We start from the raw sequence: 27,702 nt of genomic DNA, 5'->3' as shown, positions 1-27,702 counted from the left end.
CATACTGTAATGTCTATGGGCTCCGGTAATTACTTTAACGTCAGGTGAGCTCGTTTACAAATTTAAATAAGAAAGAATAAGACATTACAACAGAATCATTTGCGTAATTACTGGTGGTAGGACCTCTTGTGAGTCCGCGCTTGTAGGTACCACCACCCTGCCTATTTCTGCTGTGAAGCAGTAATGCGTTTCGGTTTGAAGGGTGGGGCAGTCGTTGTAACTATACTGAGACCTTACAACTTATATCTCAAGGTAAGTGGCGGCATTTACGTTGTAGATGTCTATGGGCTCCGGTAACCGCTTAATAGCAGGTGGGCTGTGAGCTCAAGTTTCGGAACACTAAGAAATCGAATATGCTTATATTGCTTTTCTCCACTACCGACCAGGCTTCGAAAGCGGTCCCCTGACACATTAAAAATATAACAGGAAATATGTTCTATATGAGAAGACACGTGGGGTGGTCGCCGATGGACCGCGATTCCGCCGTCTGTTTGTCACTATTTCACTCCTCATTCGACGTATTTAATTAGTAAATAAAGTACCAGAAGGGCATGTTAATTGATTCTGTTTTCGTGAGTATCAGACGTAATTAATACTGTTTTTACTGTTTAAGATATTATAATTCCCGACAAAATATTTTTAAGTTTTCGTGGTCACCGATGGCGATACAGAAGGATAGATGGTATGCTTTAATTTTCGATTAATTTTTTTAGTATAATAAGCGAAAAGCTTAAAGCCATGGCCATTGAAAAATACCAATAATCCAAATTTTTTTTTTTTATTGCTTAGATGAGTGGATGAGCTCACAGCCCACCTGGTGTTAAGTGGTTACTGGAGCCCATAGACATCTACAACGTAAATGCGCCACCCATCTTGAGATATAAGTTCTAAGGTCTCAATTATAGTTACAACGGCTGCCCCACCCTTCAAACCGAAACGCATTACTGCTTCACGGCAGAAATAGGCAGGGTGGTGGTACCTACCCGTGCGGACTCACAAGAGGTCCTACCACCAAATTTAAATAAACAATTATTTTTTTCTAATGTTTTCTCGGCATGTTTTCAAGATTAAAAACAAAGGAAGATAGTCTTTATATCATCAAAACGAACGATCCATGAAGCTAATTCGTATGTGTGTTTCTTTCTATTTATATTTCTTGTGCTTGTTAAAATTATCTAATTTTGAGATAAAAAATATCGTGTCAAATAAACTTGTTCAAAATCTCACTCTCACGAGGCGATCGCAAAATTTGCGTATTTCTCTACCTGTTTTTCTGTTCATTGAGAATCGCGATAACAAAGATTCAGTGTAAACTAACCTCTAAACGCATAAAACAGTTCAAATCTCGAACGTGGACTCGGCGCACGCGTTTCCCGCCGATCGTTAACGCGCGAACCAAGATACGTTATAAAATTTAAAAAAAAAAAAAAAAAAAACATTGAATAAAACGGTTTGTCTCTGGGTGATTTTTATATTTAAGTTTTGTGCTCGATGTGTTGTAGTGCAGTGTTTAATAACGATGCAGATCGGCCAATTACGAATAAATCATTGAGAAATTTCGTTCGTCAAGCAGGAATTAATACAATCGACGCTCTGACAGCTTCTGTGACATATGCCATGACTGGTTGTCATTTTGTAACCTCTGCATTGCACAAAGCTCGGTGGCACACTATTTACATACATTCCAATTAGAGGTGGCTAATATAACCAATAACCAATAAATTTACCGGTAAAAAAAATTAACACTTCTATTCGATAAATAAAATTACCCAAAACGGTTAAAAATACCGTTTACCAAACACACTGCGTGTAGTGGCATAGGCAATTATTGGAAATTATATTTATGCAAGTTTCAACTTTATTTCAACACGTAAGATTCATTTTCGCCTTGCAGATGTCTTCAACTTATCATGTAAAAAATATTGAATTTTATGATTTCATTGTATGCTCTATACCCCTCAAAATAAAGCACAATATTTAAGTTGGTGTATTTTACAGTTAATGATAATTTTTTTCGTTAAAAAATTGAAATGAAACGATATTTTTACCGAACGCGAAGATGACGTGATTGGTTGATTTTTTAAACGTAATATTTTGTTTGGTACTTGACATTTTGGTGGCTCAGTGCATCTTTTCTATTATTTTGGTAAAGTTGTGTTTTTGTATTTTAAGAGATTTGTACTTTGTGTTTGTGTGTTTTGACTTTGTTTTTGTGTGTTTGAGACTTTGCTTACTTTGTTGTTGTGGATTTTTAAATTGTATATCTAATTTAAAATGCCGAAACGCAATGCAGAAATATGGGATCATTTCGAAAAGTGCTAGTACCATTCAAGTTTAACATTAGCAAAATTAATTTTTCAACGAAAAGATTTACCGGTATTTTCAACCAATAAAAATATCGGTAATTTTTTTTATCAATTACCAGTTAACAGATAAATAAATTCAACCGTTAACGCCATCTCTAATTCCAATGCGTGATTGTTCAATCGACGATTGCGATTATCGCAGTGGTACTTGTGGTCTCTATAAACTTATTATTTTTAAGACAAACCATTTTTTTATTTGACGTATGGCAATAATAACTTAATTACTTCTTTAATTGAAGGCCTCATTTTACTTGATTTAAATGAATGTATGCAATACAACAGGACGAGACCGCACTGTGTGAATTTCGATAAATATGATTTCGTGCATCTCAATTTTAAAAAAATAACCACGTTTATATTGAATTTTAAATAGGTGTCAATAAAGTTCAACTTTTTTGAATTTAATAGAAATATAATGAAATTTTTATTTTTTTTTAAACAACACGCCACGTTTAGTGGTCCCATGATAAGTTCGTAAAGAACTTGTGTTACAGGTACCAGATAACGGAAATAAATGTAAGATTTTTATTATACACATACATATATTTAATATACATCCATAACCCTGGAAAAGACATTTACATTTAATTTTATCATACAAATATCTTCCCTTGGCGGGATTCGAACCCGCGACCCCCTTGTGTATTGACCATGTCACTTACCACTACACCAGACGGTCGTCTGTACATGACTGCCATCTAATTAAGTTATCGAATAGTTATATTATTAAATACATATATGAATTCTAGCGAAACGGTAAATGTACACGAACTTGTTAATGTTACGTTTACAACGTTTGATTTGATCGATTAATAATATAATCGATTGAATAATGTTGCAAAATTAGAGGCCAGTCTTGACTTTTTTGTTGCTTAGACTGCCGGACGAGTTCACGACCCATAGACATTGTGGCGGGTAGCCATCATACAACGGAAGATAATTGACAGATGCCTGAATCTCGCTTACGACATTTTCAAGATAAAAGCGCATATATACAAGTTCCGAACAACAACATTCGGACCGTCGGTCTACCGAGCAAAATATCACCCGCTCGGTGGAAGATCTTCCCTCCGTCGTTAAGTCCCAAAGACATTAATAACGCGAACGCCACCATCCATCTTTAGAGGAATTCTCTGAGTATTACAGTACAACGGCTGCCCCATCCCATCAAACCGAAACGCATTTCTGCTTGTTGTTTTGTTCAGGGCGAGTTCTCAAGACACCCCATCGCCAGTAGACTTTTTTTTTTTGTTGCTTAGATGTGTGGACGAGCTCACAGCCCACCTGGTGTTAAGTGGTTACTGGAGCCCATAGACATCTACAACGCAAATGCGCCACCCACTTTGAGACATAAGTTCTAAGGTCTCAGTATAGTTACAACGGCTGCCCCACCTTTTAAACCGAAACGCATTACTGCTTCATGGCAGAAATAGGCAGGGCGGTGGTACCTACCCGTGCGGACTCACAAGAGGTCCTACCACCAGTAAAGACTCAGCCTTAGTAACTGTCGTTTGTCTATAGATTTTAATAGAACAATCAAATTAATCCAGTCGCAATTCCAATCAAATATTGCTTAGTGAAATCGAGCTATCTCGTCATCTATCTGGATACTTGATTTTAGTTCTGAAAATCATGTCGTAATTTGTATCTAAGCTCTTAAGAATCATGCATAACCAATAAACTGAGACAATTAATTTAAGTTACCATTTAGGTATTGGATTGAAATCTTCCAAATAAAATTTTCAACAATGAACTCTGGTACTAAGAAAATTATCAGTGAACAAAATGTCAGCTGCCATAATTGTTTTTATTTGTACTGTAATCAAACATTATTTTGAATATAAACAATATTTAAGACGTACAATATTAATCTATGCTCAATTTGACCACAGACATTAACAATAAACTAAAGAGTAAATATGTGTGTGTGTCAAATATTTAGTAGGTCGGCAATGTTTTATATTTTATTCATTTAATGTATTTTTTATGCAAAATGTTAAAAAATATTAGTATTCTGCACTCCTTCTTTTTTTTTTTTTTTATGATTGAAGGATTACTGGTGGCCCGGAGGCCTTTCCAGTTTCACCAGGACAGGTGGGCGAGCAAAGGCTCAGCCAGGAGGGGTGGGATTTGCTAACAGCTACCCGAGCGCCTCCGAAGGAGACCTAACAGCTCAAGAGCAGCTGCTTCGCGAATGAATCTACTACCGGATCGGAATCGCGACCCGCTGAGAAGATCCGGCGAGAAACTCAGCGAGCTGATGCATGGGTTAGGTTGCACGGCGAACTCTTTGTCGAGTTCGACGAGTACGGTTACCGAGGTCCCTAAGCCTGCTCCTAGTGTTAGAGCTGAAGGCATCTAATGCAAAGGTTATTGGATCTGATGGATCCGTAAGGACGTGGCACTCCTTCTCTATAGTCTCTATATGTGGGAAATTTCATACTCCTCCATTTTTCGTATCAATTCAATTCAATTCCAATTTTCGTAAAAACCGGTAATGCAAAGTTTTTGCTTCACGAATTCATATTTACTAGAGGTCCCGCAGTAGTCGAAATTCTACTATAATTTATTGGAATTGTTAGTTTGTACACTATTGTGATTGTATTTTATACTTCTATAAACACAAATTTCGCCAAGACTGCATTATAGAAAATATTAATAAAGACAAACAATAATTAATCTATTCTCAATTTGACAACAGACGTCAAGAACAAAAGTTTGACAATAAATAGTATGCGTGCGTGTGTGCGTTAAATACATGGTACGTAGTTTGTGTAATGTTGTCTTTATGAATTAACTAGCGACCCGCCTTCGCTTCGCTTCGGAAACATTAAAACACACATGAAACCAAATAAAATAAATAAAAAAAATAATAAAAAAAAGTAGCCTATGTTCATCAGGGACAATGTCGGCTTCTAATGGCAAAATAATTTTTCAAATCGGTCCAGTAGTTTCGGAGCCTATTCGAAACAAACAAACAAACAAATCTTTCCTCTTTATAATATTAGTATAGATATAGATATGTTATCTTCATAGTAACTAACTCTTCAAATCTGATCGCGCCATTTAAATCTACATACTTACCGATATAGTGCACACACATGTTGACAAGTAGCATTAATGAAAAGTACAAAAGATGGGATAAGCGCGTGAGTAAAAAAATATAGCTATAATTGGAACGATTGCACTTGTTATATTATTATTGCATTTGTTTAGACGCGACTAAAGACCAAACGTCCCAATTGGCCTGTTTTCGAGTCTTCACTTGACGTGCGCTTGAAACATATCTGCTTCTTTTTACATATAAAATATCATTGATGTAGACATATTGAATTTATCTGTCATTTGAAGTAACACTGACTGCAGGCAGAGCGTGTGACGTCTTTCTACATTTAAAAAATCGTCAACTTCCTGCTCGGATTAGTTGTTTCAAGAACGGTAATGTCCAGAAAGCTGATTCTATAAAAGGAATTGATATTAAGCGGTGCGGCGCGGTTTATTTTCGTACGTGGAATGCTTTTGCCCTCGGCCGGTGTTTGGTCCAATTTTTTTTTTCTTAATTTCCAAATCTGCTTCATATACAATAGAGTTTATGTTTAAGCGGAAGATTTTTGGCGGGAACGCGAGGAGTGAAGTTGTGTGATTTTGTTATTTTGTCTAATTAGTGTTTCTTCAGATTTAAATGTGTAATAACGGTGGTTTATTAACTGTTTAATATCTGTGAAAGGGCACAAATGTGAAAAAAGTTATCATTAAAATTAAAATAAGACTTGACCTAAAGGTCTTAGTTACCAGGTCATAAAATCCCTTAAATATGTTTAAGCGGGAATGTGAAGTACATTTCTTCGGTTTATCAGTATTACGCAAATCGAATTTGCTTAGTTTTCAGCAGTGACATATGAAGCTAAGTATCTTCTAAGGGATTTATTAGATTTCAGTGTTAGTTTTATAACTAGGTAAACAATAAGTTATTATTACCTATTTATGATAGTATCGCATCCGATTAATCCTTTTTTTCTTTTACCATAATTGTTTTCAAATTCCAGAACACTGAATTTTATTTGACTATCGTTTAGCCATTTAATCGCAAATAACACAAAAGACAAAAATAATAAAAGGTAACATTGTTTCGGAATAAGTCTGCTTTTAAATTGTTTTGTGTGTTAATTCTATTTAAATCTTGTGCATCATAATACTCCAAGCATAAAAGCCCCTCTCAAATTCTTCATACATGAATGTATCTATAAGTCGTGGACCTACGCATTATTTTAGAATCACAATTTGATGAATGGAATAAGAATTTACATTGTAACTACTTCTGCAACTTATATTGAGTTAAACGATTATGAAAAAAAGGTTGACAAAATGACACAATTAATATTGATCTACCCGCGATTTGTTTCCCGCTCCATTGAGTTCTCCAATTGAGACACAAGTGTTGATCTCCTCTGCTTCACCACTTTCGTGGGAGACTGATCCATATCGCGTAATCCCCATCCACCACCAGCCGTGCCCATACCGTCAATGGGTAGTATAACATTGATGAAAAGCAACTACTTATCTATTCTAAAACGGTTCGTATCTCGATCGTGGGCGTTTAGTGAAATTTTTAAAGAAACAGTCGCCTCGTCTTTCACTCTTTAATATTCACTTTGTGCTGAGTTTACAATAATACTCAGAACTATATACATGGACCTTGCATCGTTTGTTAAATACAGATATTAGTAAACTACATTTTAGCACTTTTAGTAAAACATAAAATTTCTTAGCTTTAGTTTCCTTGTAGAAATTAATTCAATGAAGCTGTTTTTTCATCAATTGTTTTTTTGTCATTAACAGCAGATGAGATTGGCTGGTTGATTGCTACTGGTTCCGCTGCTCATTAGCAATATTAGCGGAGACATTCATACCAGCATTGAACACAGGATCTATTCTGTAGTAGGGATACCTACGACAGCGGATTGTGCAATGAAATAAATGACGGAATCTTCTCGAATGATTCTTTAGAATGTCATAAACAACTAAATTAAGAGAATTTAAAAATAGAAACATGCATTAAACCTGGTCAATCTATAATGTGTGCACTGAAACAAAAAAAACGAATTTACCTAGATATATTTAACAAGACGTCGACTGAGATTCTAAGTTGCGTAGTCTCCGACACTAGTCAGGTTCATTCACTACTAGTACAAACAGGCAATCTTAAAATCGTGAATCTCTAGTGTATCATTAGCCGCCCAGCGAGATGTTAGGTAAGATATTAAATTATGCCAACGCGCCGGTAGCTAAATAGGGTGGCGACATTTTCACATTTCGTCACACTTGCTTACTGTTTATTCAAATCAAACAATTTTTGAAGCTGATGCCATATTATACTAGTGACGTGGTGTCGTAATGAAATCATTATTTGAATTGTAAAATGTTCAGTTATTTATCCATATTCGACTTTTAATTGATTTTAATGCGGATCGTGAATAGCTAATTAATATTCATGATATAGGTTTGGACGTTTTATTGGTTTTCTGTGGACACTTTTGCGTGTGTGTCCGTTAATTAAAAAGCCTTATTAAGAGCGTATTTGTTGATCTTTTTTATCTGTAGTCAGTATATGGTGATGACAATATTGTAATGTAAACATAGAGCCCCATGACCTCACTTACTCGCCCGGCAAATCTCGTAATAATCTCTCGAGGTTGCTAAAATAAGTAGCAAAAAAATAAATATAAACACATAATTCTAGTCTTTACTTTGATGGTGACTAGTAAAATAAACCGATTCATTGAAGGTCGTCACCGTCGGCGTCTAATTTTGTTATTTCAAACTAGTGGTCCCCCAGTATTCGAAATTCGACTATAATTAACAGAAATTATGAGTTTGAACATTATTAAGGTTCTATTGTCAAAGAATATTTCTATAATCACAGATTTCGACTACACTATAAAGAAATAAATATAAAGGTAAATAATATTAACCACAGACTTTAAGCAATAACAAAAAATTTACAATAAACAAAGAGTATGTGTGTTTTGTGTCAAATACATGGTAGTGTGTGTAATATTTTTTATATTGATCTAATGTATTATTAATGCATAATTTTACAAAAATATTACAGTTCTACACTCCTTCTCTATAAGTGTGGGAAATTTCATACTACTCCGTCCGCGCAATTTTCGTAAAAAGGGGTACAAAGTTTTTACTTCACGTATTAATATATAGACGACTATGAATGTCCAACTGCAACCATCCTAAGTTACAGAGTTAATTAATGAAATCGTAATGCGTGAAAACATAACCAAAGAAAAGGAAATATTGATTACAAATAATTTTAATTAATTATTCCATACATAACACTAGTATTTTTTTTGTTTCGCTCTTTAGATTGGCAATAATATGAAGATGAAAACGACAATAATACAACCTCAGATTAAACGAAGTGAAATTTATTGAATTACTAGCTGACCCGGAAAACTTCATAGTGCCTCAATCGATAAATAAAAGACGTAAACTTTTGGGAAAAAGGGAAAACAAAATTTTTATTTTTATTTAAATCCGAGCATTTTCATATTTATCTACCTTTTAAAACTTCTCTGGACTTCCACAAATCATTCAAGACCAAAATTAGCCAAATCGGTCCAGCCGTTCTCGAGTTTTAGCGAGACTAACGAACAGCAATTCATTTTTATATATATAGATTGTCATCTAACATTGAACCAGAGTTGCTCCGACAACATTTTGTCGAAGAGGAATTTTCCATTAAAAGCGCTGATCGCGATTCGAAAATTGAAAAATACCAAGTCGTAAATGCATCCGTTGAGAATTATAAGGTCAAATTATGATAAATTCAAAAAAACAGTCACATTAAGTTAAGTGAGCTCTAAGTAATCTAATCTATGAGTAAATTTAGAGCTTAAACATACCAACAAGAATCCATGGGAAATTGATCAGAAATTCACCAAAACAGCGATTGGCGCAAAATAAATTGCGTGCGTGCATTGAATACGCCAATAAAAGCCAATCATCAATTATACATCAAACAATCTCCATATGTAATTGCTTAAAAGAATTTTAACAAATTATTGACTTGCAAAACTTTTGTTTGAGTAACAAATCTATAGTTATATCAGCTTTTTGTGTGGATTAGCTAACTGAATAGTTCAGAAACCACACATCGTGAAGGTACTTCTAGTATTCGTCAATTCCTTTCGATTCTTTTTATATATATATTATATACCTTGTTTTATGTGTTTTATGTATGTACCTATTACATTTGGAAAAAAAAAACAAGTTGACTGTTGTCGAAAACTCTAAAGCTCATCAATTGCTACTAAACCAATAATTTTTTTTTTTTATAAAATTTGTCCTTATTATAAATTCGATTTAAGTTGCTTTTGCCTCGTTGTTGGAGCTTGAAATTGTAGACTATATTTTCAGGTAAATTGCCTAAAGGAATATACTAAAAATGGTCCTATTGAATTTTATGAATCATAGATTAGAATTGAGTTGTTAGATTTGAAAAATTGAAATAAATCAATATTAGACTTCACTATACCGATATATGTACAATAAAACATCATCATATGTATGATAGCTTAACCTAACCACAAGTTAAATAAGTGCTGTATTCCTTTCTCTTAACCGCATCGTTCAGTAGACAACTAAAGAATTATCCAATTGAATCCCTCCTCACAACTACAGGTCAATTGTTTGATGACATTCGTAATTCTTTCGGACGGACTTAGTTTAGTGATAATTGTTTTTCTAGACTTTTGTATTGTTTAATTTGACCGACTTGAACGAATTTGAACGTTTTGTGAACAGGAAAATATAGTTGCAATGGGTATTGCAAGACTAACTAATAAACATGGAGCTATGAATGGTAAAGTCTTATTCTATTGCATAGGGAGGCATTCGCTTTTTTTTTATCCTACCTAGCTGAGAGCCTTGAGAGGCTATTTCAGCGTAACCTTAACTAGTAGGTGAGCTCACGGGGCTCAAACCTGACGACGTTGCTAAAACGAACCCTAGCAAGAGCCGTGCATCGCAGAATCTACCACCGGATCGGAAACGCGACCCAAAGATCCGGCGAGAAACTCAGTGGGCTAGTCATTTGCATTTACTAGGGCTAGTGTTAGCAAATTTTCTTAGGTCGAGCCCGTGAGCTCACCTACCCGTCTGCGCGTAACTGGATAGCCTCTTAAGCTACCAGTGAATAGGTAGAGGAAAAAATCATATATAAATTAATGTTTATCTGGTAAAAGACACGTGCAAGTTTTACATAACATAATGTATGAAGGTAAAACTAGGTAAAAACACACGGAATACAGCGTTGTTTTGAGACTCGCAACAATAGTACGGTCACGCTGTTAATATTTGGTGAAACCGTCCGTAACGCATTGTCTCGTTAATGCATTAAATATACCGTGAAACGTTTGTGTACGTAAAGTTTTGGCGAGCGAAAGTTGCACTCGTCGCGGGGGAGGCTTTGTATTCCGTCGCGGAAAGTTTTTTTTTTTTTCGTTTTTAAATAGCATGTGTTGTTAAATTTTTGTGTAACTTCCGGGTCCTGTTAAGACAATTTTGAATGATTATTAACTATAATCTTCTTTCTACGAATTCTTTTATATTTTTTTTGCTTAGATGGGCAGACGATCTCACAGCCCACCTGGTGTTAAGTGGTTACTCGAGCCCATAGACATCTACAACGTAAATGCGCCACCCACTTTGAGATATAAGTTCTAAGGTCTCGAGTATAGTTACAACGGCTGCCCCACACCTTTCAAACGGAAACGCATTACTGCTTCACGGCAGAAATAGGCAGGGTGGTGGTACCTACCCGCGGGGACTCACAAGAGGTTCTACCACCAGAATCTGTCTACATGTAGTTGTTTTCTTGGAGTCTCCTCTACATTATTTTTTTAGGTAAATTATTATATAAGGAATCCTAAAAAATTGTCATACTAACAAGTGCTGTTGAAATTTTGTGTGTGTGAGTGTGTGTGAATTCTAAATAGCTCCTCCTTTAACGTGATTGAAAAAAAATGTAATTCCCTAATCAAAGCTACGCGCAATAACACAGTGCAAAGATTAACGTCTTAAAATATAAATATTGAATGTTTGTTTTGAACTAAATATAACACTCAAACAATCCTTCAGGGATGACGTCAGAACTAAATGTTTGCGATATTCGAATTTCACGGCTGCCTTATTACAAAGGCACCGTGTATAATTAAAATATTGGTAATGTAGATTTGTAAACAAATCAAACCCGAATACCATGAACTTTGATGTAAAATACACATTTATATATATAAAAATGAATTGCTGTCCGTTAGTCTCGCTAAAACTCGAGAATGGCTGGACTGATTTGGCTAATTTTGGTCTTATTCGTGAATTATTTGTGGAAGTCCAGAGAAGGTTTAAAAGGTAGATAGATATATATGAAAATGCTCGGAATTAAATAAACATAACAATTTTGTTTTTCCTTTGATGTGTCCCCCGTCGGGCGGATTCCTTTTGTTTGTTTTAAGTTTATTTTATACAAAAGTTTAGGTCTTTTATTTATAGATTGAGGCACTATGAAGTCTGCCGGGTCAGGTAGTTTGAAATAGATTGCTCGCGTCTTTAGTACATTCATGGTACTAAATCTTCTCTGAACTCGTTAAGCCCTAAGCGCTTCACTATCTCTAGCGCTATCTATATAACGTTACATAATCTTAATTTGTTGGCACAACTCTCGGTCTGTTATCTAAAGCTATAGGTCTATAGTTCTTTTTTTTACTGGTGGTAGGGTCTCTTGTGAGTCCGCACGGGTAGGTATCATCACCCAGCCTATTTCTGCCGTGAAGCAGTAATGCGTTTCGGTTTGAAGGGTGGGGCAGCCGTTGTTACTATACTTGAGATCTTAAAACTTATATCTCCAGGTGGGTGGCGCATTTACGTTGTTTGGGCTCCAGTAACTACTTAACACCAGGTAGGCTGTGAGCTCGTCCACCCATCTAAACAATAAAAAAAAAAGTTCTAAAGTTACAACAAACGACTATAAGTCAGTTTTTCACTGTTTCTTGTCAGTAGGACGCGCATATGCCCCGGTGGTGGCTGCGGTGTCTTGGTTGTTAGCAAACCTCTCCCCTCTCAGCTGAGGCCTAGAGGTCAGACACATTTCCTGAAATTAATAAAGGCCAGATTCCGATAGCAAACAAGGACGCCCTTTATAAATTTCATATGAAAATTTATTGTCCCACTATAAATCACCTATTGTTATAACGGCCTAAGCAACAACAACAGTTGTCGTAAATTCGTCCCCAGTTCTACAATGATAAAAAGAACAAACGTTATTAGAAGTAATTTAGAAATTCCTCGAACCACTAAAGGTTATCTGAAAAGAAAAAAAGGAAAAGTTGGTTTAAAAAAAATCGCCAATACTTTATTTTTGATAGTTCGCCGAATCGATGTCCCGTTTATATCATTCATCGCTATTTCCAGTAAACACACCCGAAGATTAAAGTATATTTTATTTTAAAAGACATAATAATATGTAGTGGAATAATTGTGAAATCATATTAATTTGTTGTAAAATAAACATTTGGTAGCACCTCTTGTGAGTCCGCACGGGTAGGTACCACCGCCCTGTCTATTTCTGCCGTGAAGCACTAATGCGTTTCGGTTTGAAGGGTGGGGCAGCCGTTGTAACTATACTGAGATCTTAGAACTAATATCTCAAGGTGGGTGGCGCATTTACGTTGTAGATGTCTATGGGCTACAGTAACCACTTAACACCAGGTGGGCTGTGAGCTGGTCAACCCATCTAAGCTACCAAAAACACTTTCATTTGATATGCGTTTATTTATAATTTGACTGTCTCATTATCGTGCGGAAATCCCAAAGTAAACTTGTATTTATGAACGGTACTGTTCGCATGCCACGGGGGTGGACCTTTCGCGCGTCTGCTACCAAATTCATTTTTGTTAATTCTCATTGAAATATTGATTGCTTGTGTGATATAAATTGAGTAGATTCTCTGGTCCTCTGTCTATTTTCAGCAAAAAAAAAAAACAAAAACAAAAGACGCCCGTCCTATTCCCCTAATAGAGTAAGTAGACTGACGAAAGCGTACACTTAAAACTACTAGAAACATAATAAATGTCCTCAAAATTTTAGTATCTACGCATCATATTGCATTGAATATTATTTAGTATTTAGTCGAGATTAGTTATAAAGGTTACGTTACAGAAGCCGTGTGCTTATGACGCTAGAAAAAAACGCTCATTCATAAAGATAATTATTTATAGTAAATAGAACGTAATTTGATTAGAATGGGGGTATTTGGACTTTTGTAGCAGTTACGCGTGCTGGTTCGAAGTTCGAGACGATCGTTGTAAAATACTATTGAGACCCCGACCTTATGTCTCAAAGTTGGTGTCACTGTCCACATTGTAAAGTCTGGATGCTCCGCTAACCTTCATAGATTATGGATCTGTTGAGAATTATAAAAACCTAACGTCTACTAGTTTTTTTTTTTATTTTTTTATTTGTATTTTTTTTAGCTTAGATGGGTGGACGAGCTCACAGCCCACCTGGTGTTAAGTGGTTACTGGAGCCTATAGACATCTACAAGGTAAATGCGCCACCCACCTTGAAATATAAGTTCTAAGGTTCTCAAGTATAGTTACAACGGCTGCTCCCACCCTTCAAACCGAAACACATTACTGCTTCACGGCAGAAATAGGCAGGGTGGTGGTACCTACCCGCGCTGACTCTCAAGAGGTCCTACTACCAGTAATTACGTAAATTATAATTTTGCGGGTTTGATTTTTATTTTTTAGTTACTTAGTTTTTTATTACTTTATTTTACGTTTTGTTGTTACTTATTTTAGTATTAGTTACTCGTTTAACATTAAGCAATCACAAAATTCGATTTTTTTCATTAACGGAAGGGCTAAAATGTTTGAATATTCTTTAAGGTCGACTTAAAGCGATACTCTGTAATCTAAGCATACGTTCTGCCCTTTTCGTCCCCTGCCCGTGTTGACGTTAATGTTTTCCGGTGCGAAGGGCAGAGCCGCTGTCACGTATTTTATGCTTCCGTCTTCTTCATTTCTACAATGGTGTGACAGGTCAACGATTTTTATATTCATGTACCAATCAAAAATAGACTTTCCCGCTTCGAATTAATGAAACCGTTCGAACAACGACAGTTCGTGTTCTTATATTCTATTTTTGTAATTGTAGCACGATTAAAAGTCTTTTTAATTAAAAAAAACGAACATTTTTGAAGTGAAACTTCTTTAGGCGCATGAGGGTAAAATTTTTACAGAACGTCACGTAGGTATGCAACGGAAGTGACATGAAACTACTATTGAAATTAAGTACTTGTCAAATGTCAGTAGTAGTAGTTGTTGTATTTTTCCAACTGGAAAGGCAAATGTGTCATACCATACGACCTAATATTTTATAAATTTTTTGTGAAAAATATTAATAGGAATTGAAATGAAATGAAAAGAATTTGGAACATTAATCAAATAGCATGAAATTAAATTAGTCAATTCAATTGGCAAAATATTAGTCATTTACAATTTAGAAATCTAAACATAATGCGACTGTCAACACTGAGGTTTGAGATTGACATTTGACAGACTTTTGGCAGGAACATATCTTCCTTTTTCTCTTCCTCTAAGTCTCGGAAATCAAAATTTTTAGATTAGTATAAATATAAGCAAGACTTATAAATTAGTTCGTCAAAAAAGTTTCACTTCTGACATGTGTACTTTGTACGCACGCACTTTTTTTTTTGTGGAGGGATAGCTGTCTATGAGGTTATCATGCTGTCATGAAGAAATGTTGGGACATCTTTAATTACCTTAAAGACATTTTCAAGATTCAAATCATTCTCAATGGCAGTTTTTCAATGTCACAACATAACTATATACCATAGACCTATATAGTAGGGACACGACATATTGTTCTATACGTACAATTGCTTATATAAATAGCACCCATTTTGAAGGCACATACATAAACATATATCTATCTCGTTCTTACTCAGCACTTTAACTCGCAGGAAAACAAATAACAGTATTTCAGTGCGTACATAAAATGAAACATGAATATACGTAAATATCTCCGTCTCCGTCTAATGAGGCCGAAAATCCGCCATGTTTAGCGCGCCAAATGTCATTGTCACGTCAGTTCGGCCGTCTGTTTTGGGTTGTACATTATTTATTGACTTTGATATCGATTTAATATGATTGATTATATAAAATTTCATAATTTATCATGCTTAAAACATACAAAAATAATAATTAAAACGTATTTTATAGGATCTCAAGAAAGTCAATGCCCTAAAACTATTATCTATATGTATTTAAATTCATTATGGAGCCTTCATCCGAAAAATCCATTTTTCGGTCGGAATCTATTGATCATGACACTAATCATAAATACCACTTTAAAATATGTCATCAAAACATATTTAGACATTCTGTTTAGATATTTCGGGAAAAAGGCTACCGACAAAATCTCTTCGGAACTATTTAACTAAAATAGTTTTATTCCGCAGTGAGTAAAACACTATTGTAAATTTGTTAAATATTTAATAATTAAGTGATTTTAGAGAGGAAGTCACAAGGAATGACGTTTGTAATTAATGAATAAATGTTCTGTAGGTGTTTTTTTTTTCACGCGGTCCCTTGATAAGTTTAAAATTTGAATCACTCTCAAGCGAAAGTGATTCAAATGGTGCGGCGCACCTTCCTTGGGGGACTTTAGAGTCAGCAAAACAATTAGAAATAGATTGTTATAGTCTAAGAAAAACACGTACTCAAAATACGATAACATTTAGCATGCTAGAAATGGGCTGATGGCTTTGAACTACGCCATATCTTTATGTTTTGCGACAAACGACAACTTTGTAAAATCAGTGTAGCAACTTTTAAAAATCATCATATCGTTTACTTGGCAAATTCGAAGGACGAACTTGTCTTAGATTTCACCCATCTAAATCATATCATATTTGCACATAACAATATACCTACTTACTTCCCATTAAAGTATAAATTCTACAAATAAATAATACTCAACAATATTTAAAATAAAATGAGCCAAGAACGTTTATCGATAAAACCTGATAACATTGAAATCTTTTGTACAGCACTAAAGCTGCCATGTTTTGTGGCCAGATGACGTCACAGTGGCACGAAATTTTGGTTGACGTTTCATTTCCATAGGTTTCCTACTTCATTGCTATATACGAGTAAAATACATTCACATCAGATGTATCCTGCAAATGATTTAGATATACAATATTATTCAAATTGTGATTTTTGGAATTCACATATTTATTATATAAGCACCGGCTGTGTCGACCGGTTGATTGCAAACGATCAAAATAGTCTAAGTACGCATTAAATTAATATTAACATTTATAATACCTGTTTTTATAACGCATATTACGTCGCGTGCTTATTTGATTTAGTGTCTAAATTTATGGATTGGGTTTTTTTTGTCGATCCGCTACACGTGTTTTAGATAGGTATAGAAGTCACCGGCTTGAGCGATGTTCATTAGCGTCTCATTTGACTAACAGCGAAAACAATTATGGGCATGTACCGAAAGACACCTATGAGTATTGTGCAACATGATCAGGTTTGATCTCGCTTGCGACGAAGGGCTCGACGAGCGAATTAACCCACAGATACAGCCCACTGAGTTTCTCGCCGGATCTTCTCAGTGGGTCGCGTTTCCGATCCGGTGGTAGATTCTGCGAAGCACTGCTCTTGCTAGGGTCAGTGTTAGCAACACTCCGGTTTGACCCCTTGAGCTCACCTACATGTTAGGGCGAAGCTGAAATAGCCTCCCAGGGCTATCAGCATAGGTAGGAAAAGAAAAAAAAAGGTTTGAAAACTATGACCTGTTAGTGCAGTAATATTGAGAACGTACCTTATCCTCTGAATGTGACTAGCAAATATTTTTTACGTTTCGCTCTTAAATAAATGCTACACTTTATGATCGCTATCACGAATTTAAAAAAAAAGTGCGTGCGTACAAAGTACAAATGTCAGAAGTGAAACTTTTTTGGCGAACTAATTTATAAGTCTTGCTTATATTTATACAAATCTAAAACTTTAGATTTCCGAGACTTAGAGGAAGGGAAAAAGGATGAAAAGGGAGAAAGGAAATGTTCCCGCCAAAAGTCTGTAAAATGTCAATCTCAAACCTCAATGTTGACATTATGTTTAGATTTCTAAACTGTAAATGACTAATATTTTGCCAATTGAATTGACTAATTTAATTTCATGCTATTTGATTAATGTTCCAAATTCTTTTCATTTCATTTCAATTCCTATTAACATTTTTCACAAAAAAATTATAAAATATTAGGCTGTATGGTATGATACATTTGCCTTTCCAGTTGGAAGAATACAACAACTACTGCTACTACTACTAACATTTGACAAGTACTTAATTTCAATAGTAGTTTGATGTCACTTCCGTTGCATACCTACGTGACGTTTTGTAAAAATTTTACCCTCATGCGCCTAAAGAAGTTTCACTTAAAAAACTCCAATCTAAACTGACAATAGCTTATCATCGCAATTATTTAATGATCAACTCTCGTCCCAATGAACATTAAAATCCAATTCAAGCATTATTATTTTTATGCAACGCTAATAAATTTTACGAGCCTAGATTAAAATATTGGAATAGTTCTTCGAATTTTGCCGCGAATGTGTATTCCAAACGCTCGTTGAATAAATTAGGAGAATAAAAAATGTCATGAGTCGGCGCCAACGCTCTACTTATACCTAATATGAATAAATTATACAGCCTGTCTTTGTATCCGTGATTGTTTCAAGGATCTCTGGATTTGTAGATAGATTTGTCTATGAGTAATTTAAAAAGATTTTCCGCATCTATAGGTATTTGTATTTTTGCACATTCTTTTACGAGGTTGTGTTTTAGAAATCAAGACTGGTATAGTTTTTTTATTTTATATTATTGTGAACAGTTTGACATTTTGTGTACTGTTCCTGTCGTATTTGATCTATAAATTTCGAAAGCAGTTTTTAAGGAAAATGATACAAATTTTTCGCGTAGTACATTATATGTATTATGCGTTTTTTATAAAAAAATTTATTGCTTAGATGGGTGGACGAGCTCACAGCCCACCTGGTTTTAAGTGGTTACTGGAGCCCATACACACTACAACGTAAATGCGCCACCCACCTTGAGATATAAGTTCTAAGGTCTCAAGTATAGTTACAACGGCTGCCCCATCCTTCAAACCGAAACGCATTACTGCTTCACGGCAGTATTTCTGCAGGGTGGTGGTACCTACCTGCGCGGACTCTCAAGAGGTCCTACCACCAGTAAAAACTGATCAAGAGGTCTCAGCCCTTTAGCAAGGCAAAGGGAAACGTTGAGTATAAATATCTTGCTTCTCAACCTGCTTAAGTTAATTGTTTAAACCTAATTTTTCAAGAGTCTCCTTATTCGATTAACCTTATTAGATTGTAAATTTCGAAAACAGAACATTATATTTACTGGTTGCGCGGGAAGGCTTCTCTAGTCATAAAACCCTTTGCCTTCACATGCAGTAAAGCTATTATAAAACGTTGAAGATAAACTGTATTTACTTTAGTCATTACGTCCATGATAAAGTGCTAATTAATCTTATCTAGCGGTCCTCGTTATGCAACCGAGCACAGAAATAACGCTGTCATTCACCTTGATCTTGTATGTGTGATTCTGTTATTATGAAATTTAGTATCGAATTCTTTAGTTACGCTCGAATTAATGATATCATGTTTCTTGAATTGGCGATCCGATTGTGTGAAAATGGATAGTGCGGTTTTAGGGATGAGGCATTTTTTTTTCAATACATCGCGTCGTTGGGCAGATGGATTCAATAACATAATATGTTTTTTTTATTGCTTAGATGGGTGGATGGGCTCTCCCTGGTGTTAACTGGTCACTGGAGCCCACAGACATCTACGACGTAAATGTGCCACCCACCTTGAGATATAAGTTCTAAGGTCTCAGTATAGTTAGTTACAACGGCTGCCCCACCCTTCAAACCGAAACGCATTATTGCTTCACGGCAGAAATAGGAGTGGTGGTATCTACTCGTGTGGACTCACAAGAGGTTCTACCACCAGTAACAATAATAGTATTTAATTATATATTATAATAGTATTTATATAATATTTCTTCTTCTTCTTCTTCTCAATCGTCTCACTCTTGAGAGAGTGGTCGTGATCGTCATGTAGTACTTGGAGGGGGCAGACCTGACGCGTCCCACGATGTCCCACCATCATCTTTCAATAATATTTTTAGTTTTCGTCACGTCATAAATATGAACATTTTGATGCCTAAGAATTAAAGTAAAGAAAACCTTATTGAATGAAATTAATGAATGAAAATTCTTTATTGCACAAAAATATTGTACAAAGGCGAACTTGACGCCATGCAGGCATTCTCTTCCAGTTAAGCCTCGTTGATGAAGTGAAAGAGTGTATGTAGTCTTGGCGAAATTTGTGATTATAGAAGTATAAAATACAATCATAATAGTGTACAAACTTACAATTCCAATTAATTATAGTCGAATTTCGACTACTGCGGGACCTCTAGTACAAAATAGATAGATAAGATTTTTCATTAATTTTTTTAGTAAAAATCATAATCCATTCAGTAAACAGAGATGTAACAGGTACCTAAATATTTGGTATACAAATACGAAATCTATCGAAGAATATTCCGTTTAAATTTCTAAAATCATAATTCGACAGCCGATTACGTGAAGAAAATTTTACAGATGGATATTCCATTCATCATTTACGTAAATTACTTGAACGGCATTGCATTATACAAATTAACAGTCGTCCTACACACGGCTTGGGAGCTCGAAGATTACATCTACACAACGTTTATGGCCCCCATTCAAAGGCAGTTTTCGTCATTTTCTTAGAAAAAGAAGAAAAGAAAGTTTACGTAAGCAACGCAATAGTTGTGATGCGATTCGTGATTTTAATATCAATTTAGTAATATAATTGCTTATGGTTTCCTTCGTTAATGTAGAATAACAGATTTTTTTTGTGTTTTTTTTATTGCCTTTTGTAGGCAGACGAGCACGCGGCCCACCTAATGGTAAGTGGTTACCGTCGCTCATGACGTTAGAAATTTCAGGGGTACAGTCAAGTCGCTGCCTACCATTGTCTCCTAAAAGACGATTCTCCTATGTGAAGAACAGTTTTTGCATTCGGACAATTGGTACAATTTCGAACAATTCAGATTCCAGAATTTTTTTTCATTGCCCTTGTAGGCTGACGAGCATACAGCCCACCTGATGGTGAGTGGTTACCGTCGCCCATGGAATTCAGCAATGCCAGGGGCAGAGCCAAACCGCTGCCTACCGCTTAAAAAATCTGTAAAGTCAAAAAACTACCGCCAATCGTCATTGTCATTTCTCTGTGATCACGTACGTGCGTAGTCTACACTGTTCTTATGCAATGACCATTTCAATATTATTGTATAAGTAGGATCTGTGTCGCTAGACGATCCGAATTTGCATCGGGCGTTGGCCAACTAATGTGTGCTTAGCCTATTTACGTTCACGTCATTATAATGACTAGTGGTCCCCCCGTAGTCGAAATTCGACTATAATTAATTGAAATTATAAATTTGAACATTATTACCGTTCTATTGTCAAAGACTATTACACTTCTATATCACAGATTTCGCCAAGATTACACTATAGACAAATATGAATAAAGACAAACAGTATTTAATATATTATCAATTTGACCACATATTTTAAGCAATAAGAAAAGTTTGGCATTAAACTTATTGATTTTATATAATTTTTATGCATTATTTAAAAAAAATAACATACTGCATTCCTTCTCTATAAGTGTGTGAAATTTCATATTCCTCCGTCCGTGCAATTTTCGTAAAAAAGAGTACAAAGTTTTTGCTTCATGTATTACCTAATATATAGATGAGACCGGTTTCGAGTACCTAGTAACCTCGAGTAACCTAGTCTAAATATCAATTTATCGACATTCACGTGGTGGCCTCTATAGGCTTAACACTAGATGGGTCGTGTGCTCGTTCGTCTGACTACGTCCATTATAAAAATGATAATAATAAAGAAAATAGGGAAGAGTGAACTCGAGGTCAGAATTACAAACTCGCATCTCTTATCACTGAGGCTCCTCTTGTGTGTCATAGATAATAATCCGATTCCGTTAAAAAAGATAAAGCTGTTTAGTAGAAGTTAATAAATGCCGTATATTTTTATAATCGTCGCTGAATACATAGAGTAAAGGTTGACCTAAAGATTTTCAAAAACGGCCCTTATAAGTGAGAATTTTTAGAACATGATTTTATTCATAAAAAGCTAACTTAGTAAGAACCCGTTAAAAATGTTTTTTTAGTCAATTATTTTAAATTTCGTGTCAGGACTCATTCTCAGCTAATGCTATGGCTTTGTTTTCGGGGACGTTTATGATATCACTTATTCTGGTATCTGTGAAATGTACTCAATCCTTAAGTCCTTCATCTATTTGTCTTTTAACAACCAGAAACTTCGATGCAAGTATTTACTCATATGGATGCACACTGTTTAGAAGACAAAATTGGCACTCGAACATTAATCTGTGTGTAAAATGTACGAGTTGTATTTTGTTTATATTAAATGTGTAAATAACAAATGCGCAAATTATGTGCATACAAATTTGAACGGATTGACAAAGCCAAAATTATTATTATAACCGCTAAATCAAGTATTAATTTGATAAATAAAACTAGACTCCTTTCCCACGATCGATCGCGTGTTCTGTAAGATAATGCGCATCCAAATATTGACATTTCGAGTTACGATATTAAAATTTCCAGTGCTTCTTTCGACATAAAACGCTTATTATATAGTTAGTTAGCTTTGAATTTACATGTTTTGGGTATAAAGCATTGGCTAGACTTATTCTAGCCTTTCAAGGTAATAAAAAAACATTTTACTAGAAACAATGTTGATTTGATATTAAATCGTTTAGGATTAGGATTTAATTTAAGTTGCAGGTTCTATCACTTCAAAATTACTGGCAAAGAAGGTACTAGAGATTATAGAAGAAGGTGAAGTCTACTTTTGATGTCCTTTCATAACATTGGCTAACAAAACAGTCGACCATAAGACAGAGGATCTTGTGATTAAATTCTATCCACTAATCAGAAAATTCGTTCTCATCTTGACCTCATTTCGTATCCTATCTATCTTAAGAACTTAACTATAACATTAATTTACATTCCAGTGAATGTGAACTTAAAATAACTCACTCAAAAGTAGTATTAAAAGTAAAACCTGCCTCTATTTATTTATATCTAATAAGTTATAATTAATAAATTTGCAATATCTAATAATAACAGAGAGATCGCTTCAGATTGCTATCGTTAAAACAAGTTTTCTGTATGTTGCATCTCACACTTGTGAGATTTGTTTAAATAGCGGATACAATATTAATGCATTCATATCTTTAACAAGAAACGCAGCGTGGGCCGTGTTAGTCACAACGATTTTAACGCTCATAAAAATCGAATCTTAAATTATGTATGCAAACTTGTCTTTAACAGCTTTTACTTTTGTTGAGACAAAAATGTTAGCAATTTATGATTAATTACTTTAAAATTGATTTACGATCAAAAACTATGTCGATTTATTTCGTAATTTCATTTGAGTCTGGGTCATTTATTGCCTCGTCTAAACAACATTTTAAACGGTACTATTATAGTTCAGGATTTCACTGCGCCAACAAGTCCTTCACAAATTGAGCATACTTAATAAAGTATTTTTTTATCGCGAGTTCACTATACATAGTCAATATAGTGGATACAACACATACATATAACTGAATAAAGTGATAGTGATCGATGTCTTGGCATTTGTTTATCTACAGATTTACTAGTTACATTTCAAAAAGTCATCGGCTTCTAAATCAATAAATAAACCTTACTACAGATAATATCTCGTTAACAGTCGTTTTTATCGCGCCGATCTGCATCGTATCATAACTAAAGTTAACAAGGTGTCTTACGCAGCTCTGTGACATTTCGAAGACTTGATCAATTTAATTTTTATCTCTGAAAATGCCAAACACAACGTTCGTTCTATATACCAACGTCAAAGAATAGACGAAGAATGTTTCACGTTCAAGGCTCATTCGAACAGTCGTTACGATGCGGCGACGAAGTATCGCCAAATGGGAACAAGACCTTGGCCGCGCTGGCCAAAATCCACAAACACTGTATAGGTAAAGCCCATGCCAATGGGTGTGTAGATCATAAACACAATCCACTCGCAAAGTCTGACTCGAATACTAGTTTGCAATCTAAAAAGTCCTTTCGTGGAGATTGCATCATTGAAATCAAAGAAGCAGATCGAAATCAACAAGATTTAAGTAAACCCAACGATGGAGGATTCACAAAGAGCTTTAGCAACAGTACAAGCTCGTATGAAGGACACAGTGATACTGATTCGGAGAATTTTAAATCAAAAGTAGATCCCAATAAGGCAATGGATCCATGCGAACGTCTTTTCGCACAAAATACTAAAACATCCCTGATGAAAACGGCTCGGATGCGGTATGCTGATGATCCTGTTGTACAGGATGAAGTCGATGGTGACAAAACTAAACAAACCTTTGTGAGAACACCATCAAGATCCAGCTATAGAGAACGAAAATCAGGCGTCGTTACTATAGAACAGGTCAAGTCAGATTGTGCCAATCATGACGAAGAACTCGGCAATTCAATGTTGTTCGATGATAAGAAGAAGACTCCTACACAAAATAAGTCAATGTTACAACGCAAGGGCTCTACTGGAAGTAGTGCATCAAATGGAAAAGCCAATGGAGTAAAACCACCTTGGAAAGGAGCAAGTAAGAACGGTATACCGCCCGAGTCTTTTATCCGTACACCATCGCTTCGAGGAAGTATCCGAAAGAAAACCACAAAAAACGATGGAGTACCGTGGCGTAAACTGTACGAACTTTCGCTTTGGAGGAGGTGTGGCGTGAGTTTCGCTACGGTTGGCGCCGATACTGAACGCGCGTTATTGCGGCCATGGAGCGAACTGTCTTCACAGCACCATCCGCCGCCCGTACTCGAGGTAAGTTCCACGTCGATCAAATCCTCGCCTCGGGCCACGATTGCTCTTTGATATCTCAATCGTATTTGGTAGCCAATGATTGCTGCACCGCCTCGCTATCGGTTGTCCGTGCACGGCTTATATGCTACCATTGTTAGGCAGTCACGCGATCATAGTTTCAACGATGTTTACCGTCACATGACGGTTTTATGACTTAAAACGGCATTCTGGTCACTTATGTTTGCAATCTTTGAGTCATATCTTATCTAGACCACTCATTTGAGCTCCACCTTAGTTTGCTGGGAAGCTAAAATACCATAGAAAGTTGATCCACATTGAGTGCTCTAGAAAGATTACCTAAAGCACTTTTTCGTTAAAGGAGATAACAGTCTGTAAACCAATGTTCATATTGAGAATACCAAGATCATAGTTATGATTGAAAATATAGCTAAGTTAGGAAATTATATTTTCAATTATTTTCATAATAATGCTTAGAGGTCAGGCAAGGTATTATATAATATTTCATAGGTTACTAGTTAAAAATGTCTTTATATTTTGTCCAAGATTAATTATTAGCCAAGGTCAGTTACGAAATTATCTATATCTACTTTATAAAGTAACAGAAGTGTGTTTGAATTTTTAAGATGTGTTGCCTAGGCTACCTGTTGAAGTCAGATAACCTTTTTGCTGTCGGTTTGTGTGTGATTTTTATTCATTCAATAATTATATTCGTTATTAGTGTAAGATTTAGACAAAAATAATAACAATTTATAATTTTGACTATGACCGTATAGCATTTTGGCTATTTTCTCTGAAATAAGAAAGCATATTTTACTTTGCCTTGATCGATCTCCATAAAAAATTACAAAATTTAATAAAATAAAAAGTTTCTATAGAGAAAATGAAAGGAATTGAACCCCAAAATTTCGACATTACAAAGTTAAATAAGTTGACATCAAATATCTATCTATACTCCGAAATCGTTTTGGCATGCTCTTTTTTTATGACAGTATTTTTTTAAATCTACATATCAACCAAAACGCTTATAAGGCATTCATATGGTAGATTTTGTAGGTTTTAACAAATGTTTCAAGTCGCTTCATATAATCATAAAATATATTAAGAGCATGGCTAGTATGCCATTGAGTAGCCAGAAAGCACGATGCGTCGGAACTGGCTAACTGCTGGAAACGCTCTTGCGTGTTACTAAGCAGCTTCCGCAGCCGACGCACCTGTTGTTCTATTCAATAAAGACCCTGAGGTTAAATACCGCCCAAATTACGACAAAACACGCAATGTGAGTCTGCAGGAGTAGGTACCACCACCCAGCCTATTTCTGCCGTGAAGCAGTAATGCGTTTCGGTTTGAAGGGTGGGGCAGCCGTTGTAACTATACTGAGACCTTAGAACTTATATCTCAAGGTGTGTGGCGCATTTACATTGTAGATGTCTATGGGTTCCAGTAACCACTTAACACCAGGTGGGCTGTGAGCTCGTCCACACACCTAGGCAATAAAAAAAAAATCATTACCAAATGACTGGACATCACAATGTCAATGCCACCTTCCATATTGAGGCACGAGGTCCAAGTTTCAATTTCGGTGCATCACCCCTACCCCCCCCCTTCAAATCGATAAGCATGTATATCTTCTTTACGACAGATCCTACCATTATTAATATACCTAATGATGCGATTAAAATAATGATTAACGGTCAAATTATCTACCTTTTTTTATTCTATAAGACACTGGACACGGTTTTTCTAAGGGCTACATTATGGTTTACAGTTTATAGTTTTTCGTGATTAGACAGGTCCGATAAAATATTTATTTATTTATACTTATTGTACACAAAAAGAAACTACAATAAAAACAGATTTAAAGAATGTCTAAATACTATGTACAAAGGCGAGCTTAACTCATTCATGAGTTTTCTTCCAGCAAACCATTAGCAGAGAGAAATACGATGTATAAGAGGGGAAAGGTGTACAATATAAAAGGTATTAAAGCATGACAGTTAAATTAAGCTTAGAAAAAAAATGTAATATAAAATGAAAAATACATATAAATAAACATACACAAAACTATAACTTAAATACACAATTAAAGTGACAGGAAATGTTTCTTAATTTGACTCTTAAAAAATTCTAGAGAGGAACTAGCACGAATAGATTGAGGGAGAGAATTCCATAATCGCACTGCTTGTATTGTGAAAGAGCCACTATAGCGACTAAAATACAACAAAACATTCACAATGAATCCTTTTAATAATACATTCGAATGTGATTAACTAGAAACATTAGAACACACAAATATCACCTTTACAACAACAATGATAAAAACGACAAACAAGGACGACAAATGCAAATCGTCTAATGTTGATTTGTTACAAGCCTCGCTTACATAATAAACCGACTTCGAGACGTGCATATGAATTGTAGATCACGTATTTATTATGTATGTACAAACTGTGCCAACGCTTCGGGAAAACTTATAAAAGAGCGTGGGCTAAAATTAATTGTTTCTACAGTTACATTTTTGGAGTTTTTTTTTTAAACTAATTGTTGAGATTAATGATGGTTAAAATTTTGAAACTTTATTTACGACCTTACGATTAAATAATCGAGCCTACGAGGACTTTAGAAAATCCAATTTATTTTTAGCATAAGTATGTCGAGCTAATCAGTCAAATTTTTTTTTTTTCTGTATTAGAGTATTTAGTTAAAGCTAGTTTTCGTGCAATGATCATCCATATTACCAACGTCATCTCAAGATTTAGATTCATTTTATGTATTTTTTACTTATTTTTGGAACGAAATTCCTTATGGGTCGATGCGGAGGGGTACCCACCCTAACCGGGAAAAAACGTCCGTAACGTAAGATTTTTATTATTTATATACAGTCTTAGTATGATGGCTATACGGTGTCTAATGTATAGCCTACGTGATGATGGTTATTATTATTATTCATAGATAGCTGTTTCTTTGTATATTATTATTATATATTTTTTATAATTCATTGTGAATAAAATAAAGTTGATAACTTTGTGAAGTAGTTTTTTTTTTATCAATAAAAAAACATAATAAAAAATGTATACCCGAATAATTATTTTCTTTATACCTCGAATAGAACTTAAAATTAATATGTTTATAATAAGGAACTTCCTTCCTATCCGGTGTCCCAAGACACCACACATCTATTTTATT

General features: G+C 35.1%; 1 protein-coding gene across 5 annotated transcripts in view; it reads left to right on the top strand.

Annotated features, from left to right (window-relative positions):
- Positions 1-27,702, top strand: part of LOC101745193 (unconventional myosin-XVIIIa) — a 302,806-nt gene that overhangs the window by 70,775 nt on the left and 204,329 nt on the right. Inside the window, exons 1-2 of one of the 5 annotated variants that reach the window (XM_038016604.2) lie at positions 1,089-1,450; positions 23,451-24,519. The exons of 1 other annotated variant lie outside the window; for it this stretch is intronic. In XM_038016604.2, coding sequence (XP_037872532.1) covers positions 23,551-24,519 — 969 coding nt within the window. In that variant the 5' untranslated portion in view covers positions 1,089-1,450; positions 23,451-23,550. Of the gene's footprint in view, positions 1-1,088; positions 1,463-23,388; positions 24,520-27,702 lie in introns of those variants that run through there. 3 more of the 5 variants (XM_062673020.1, XM_038016605.2, XM_062673019.1) reach the window with 3 other exon arrangements.

This window comes from Bombyx mori, chromosome 16 (assembly GCF_030269925.1).
Source record: "Bombyx mori chromosome 16, ASM3026992v2".
NCBI lineage: Eukaryota > Metazoa > Arthropoda > Insecta > Lepidoptera > Bombycidae > Bombyx > Bombyx mori.
Note: the sequence above shows the minus strand (reverse complement) of the source record. Positions and strands in the feature narration are given on the sequence as shown.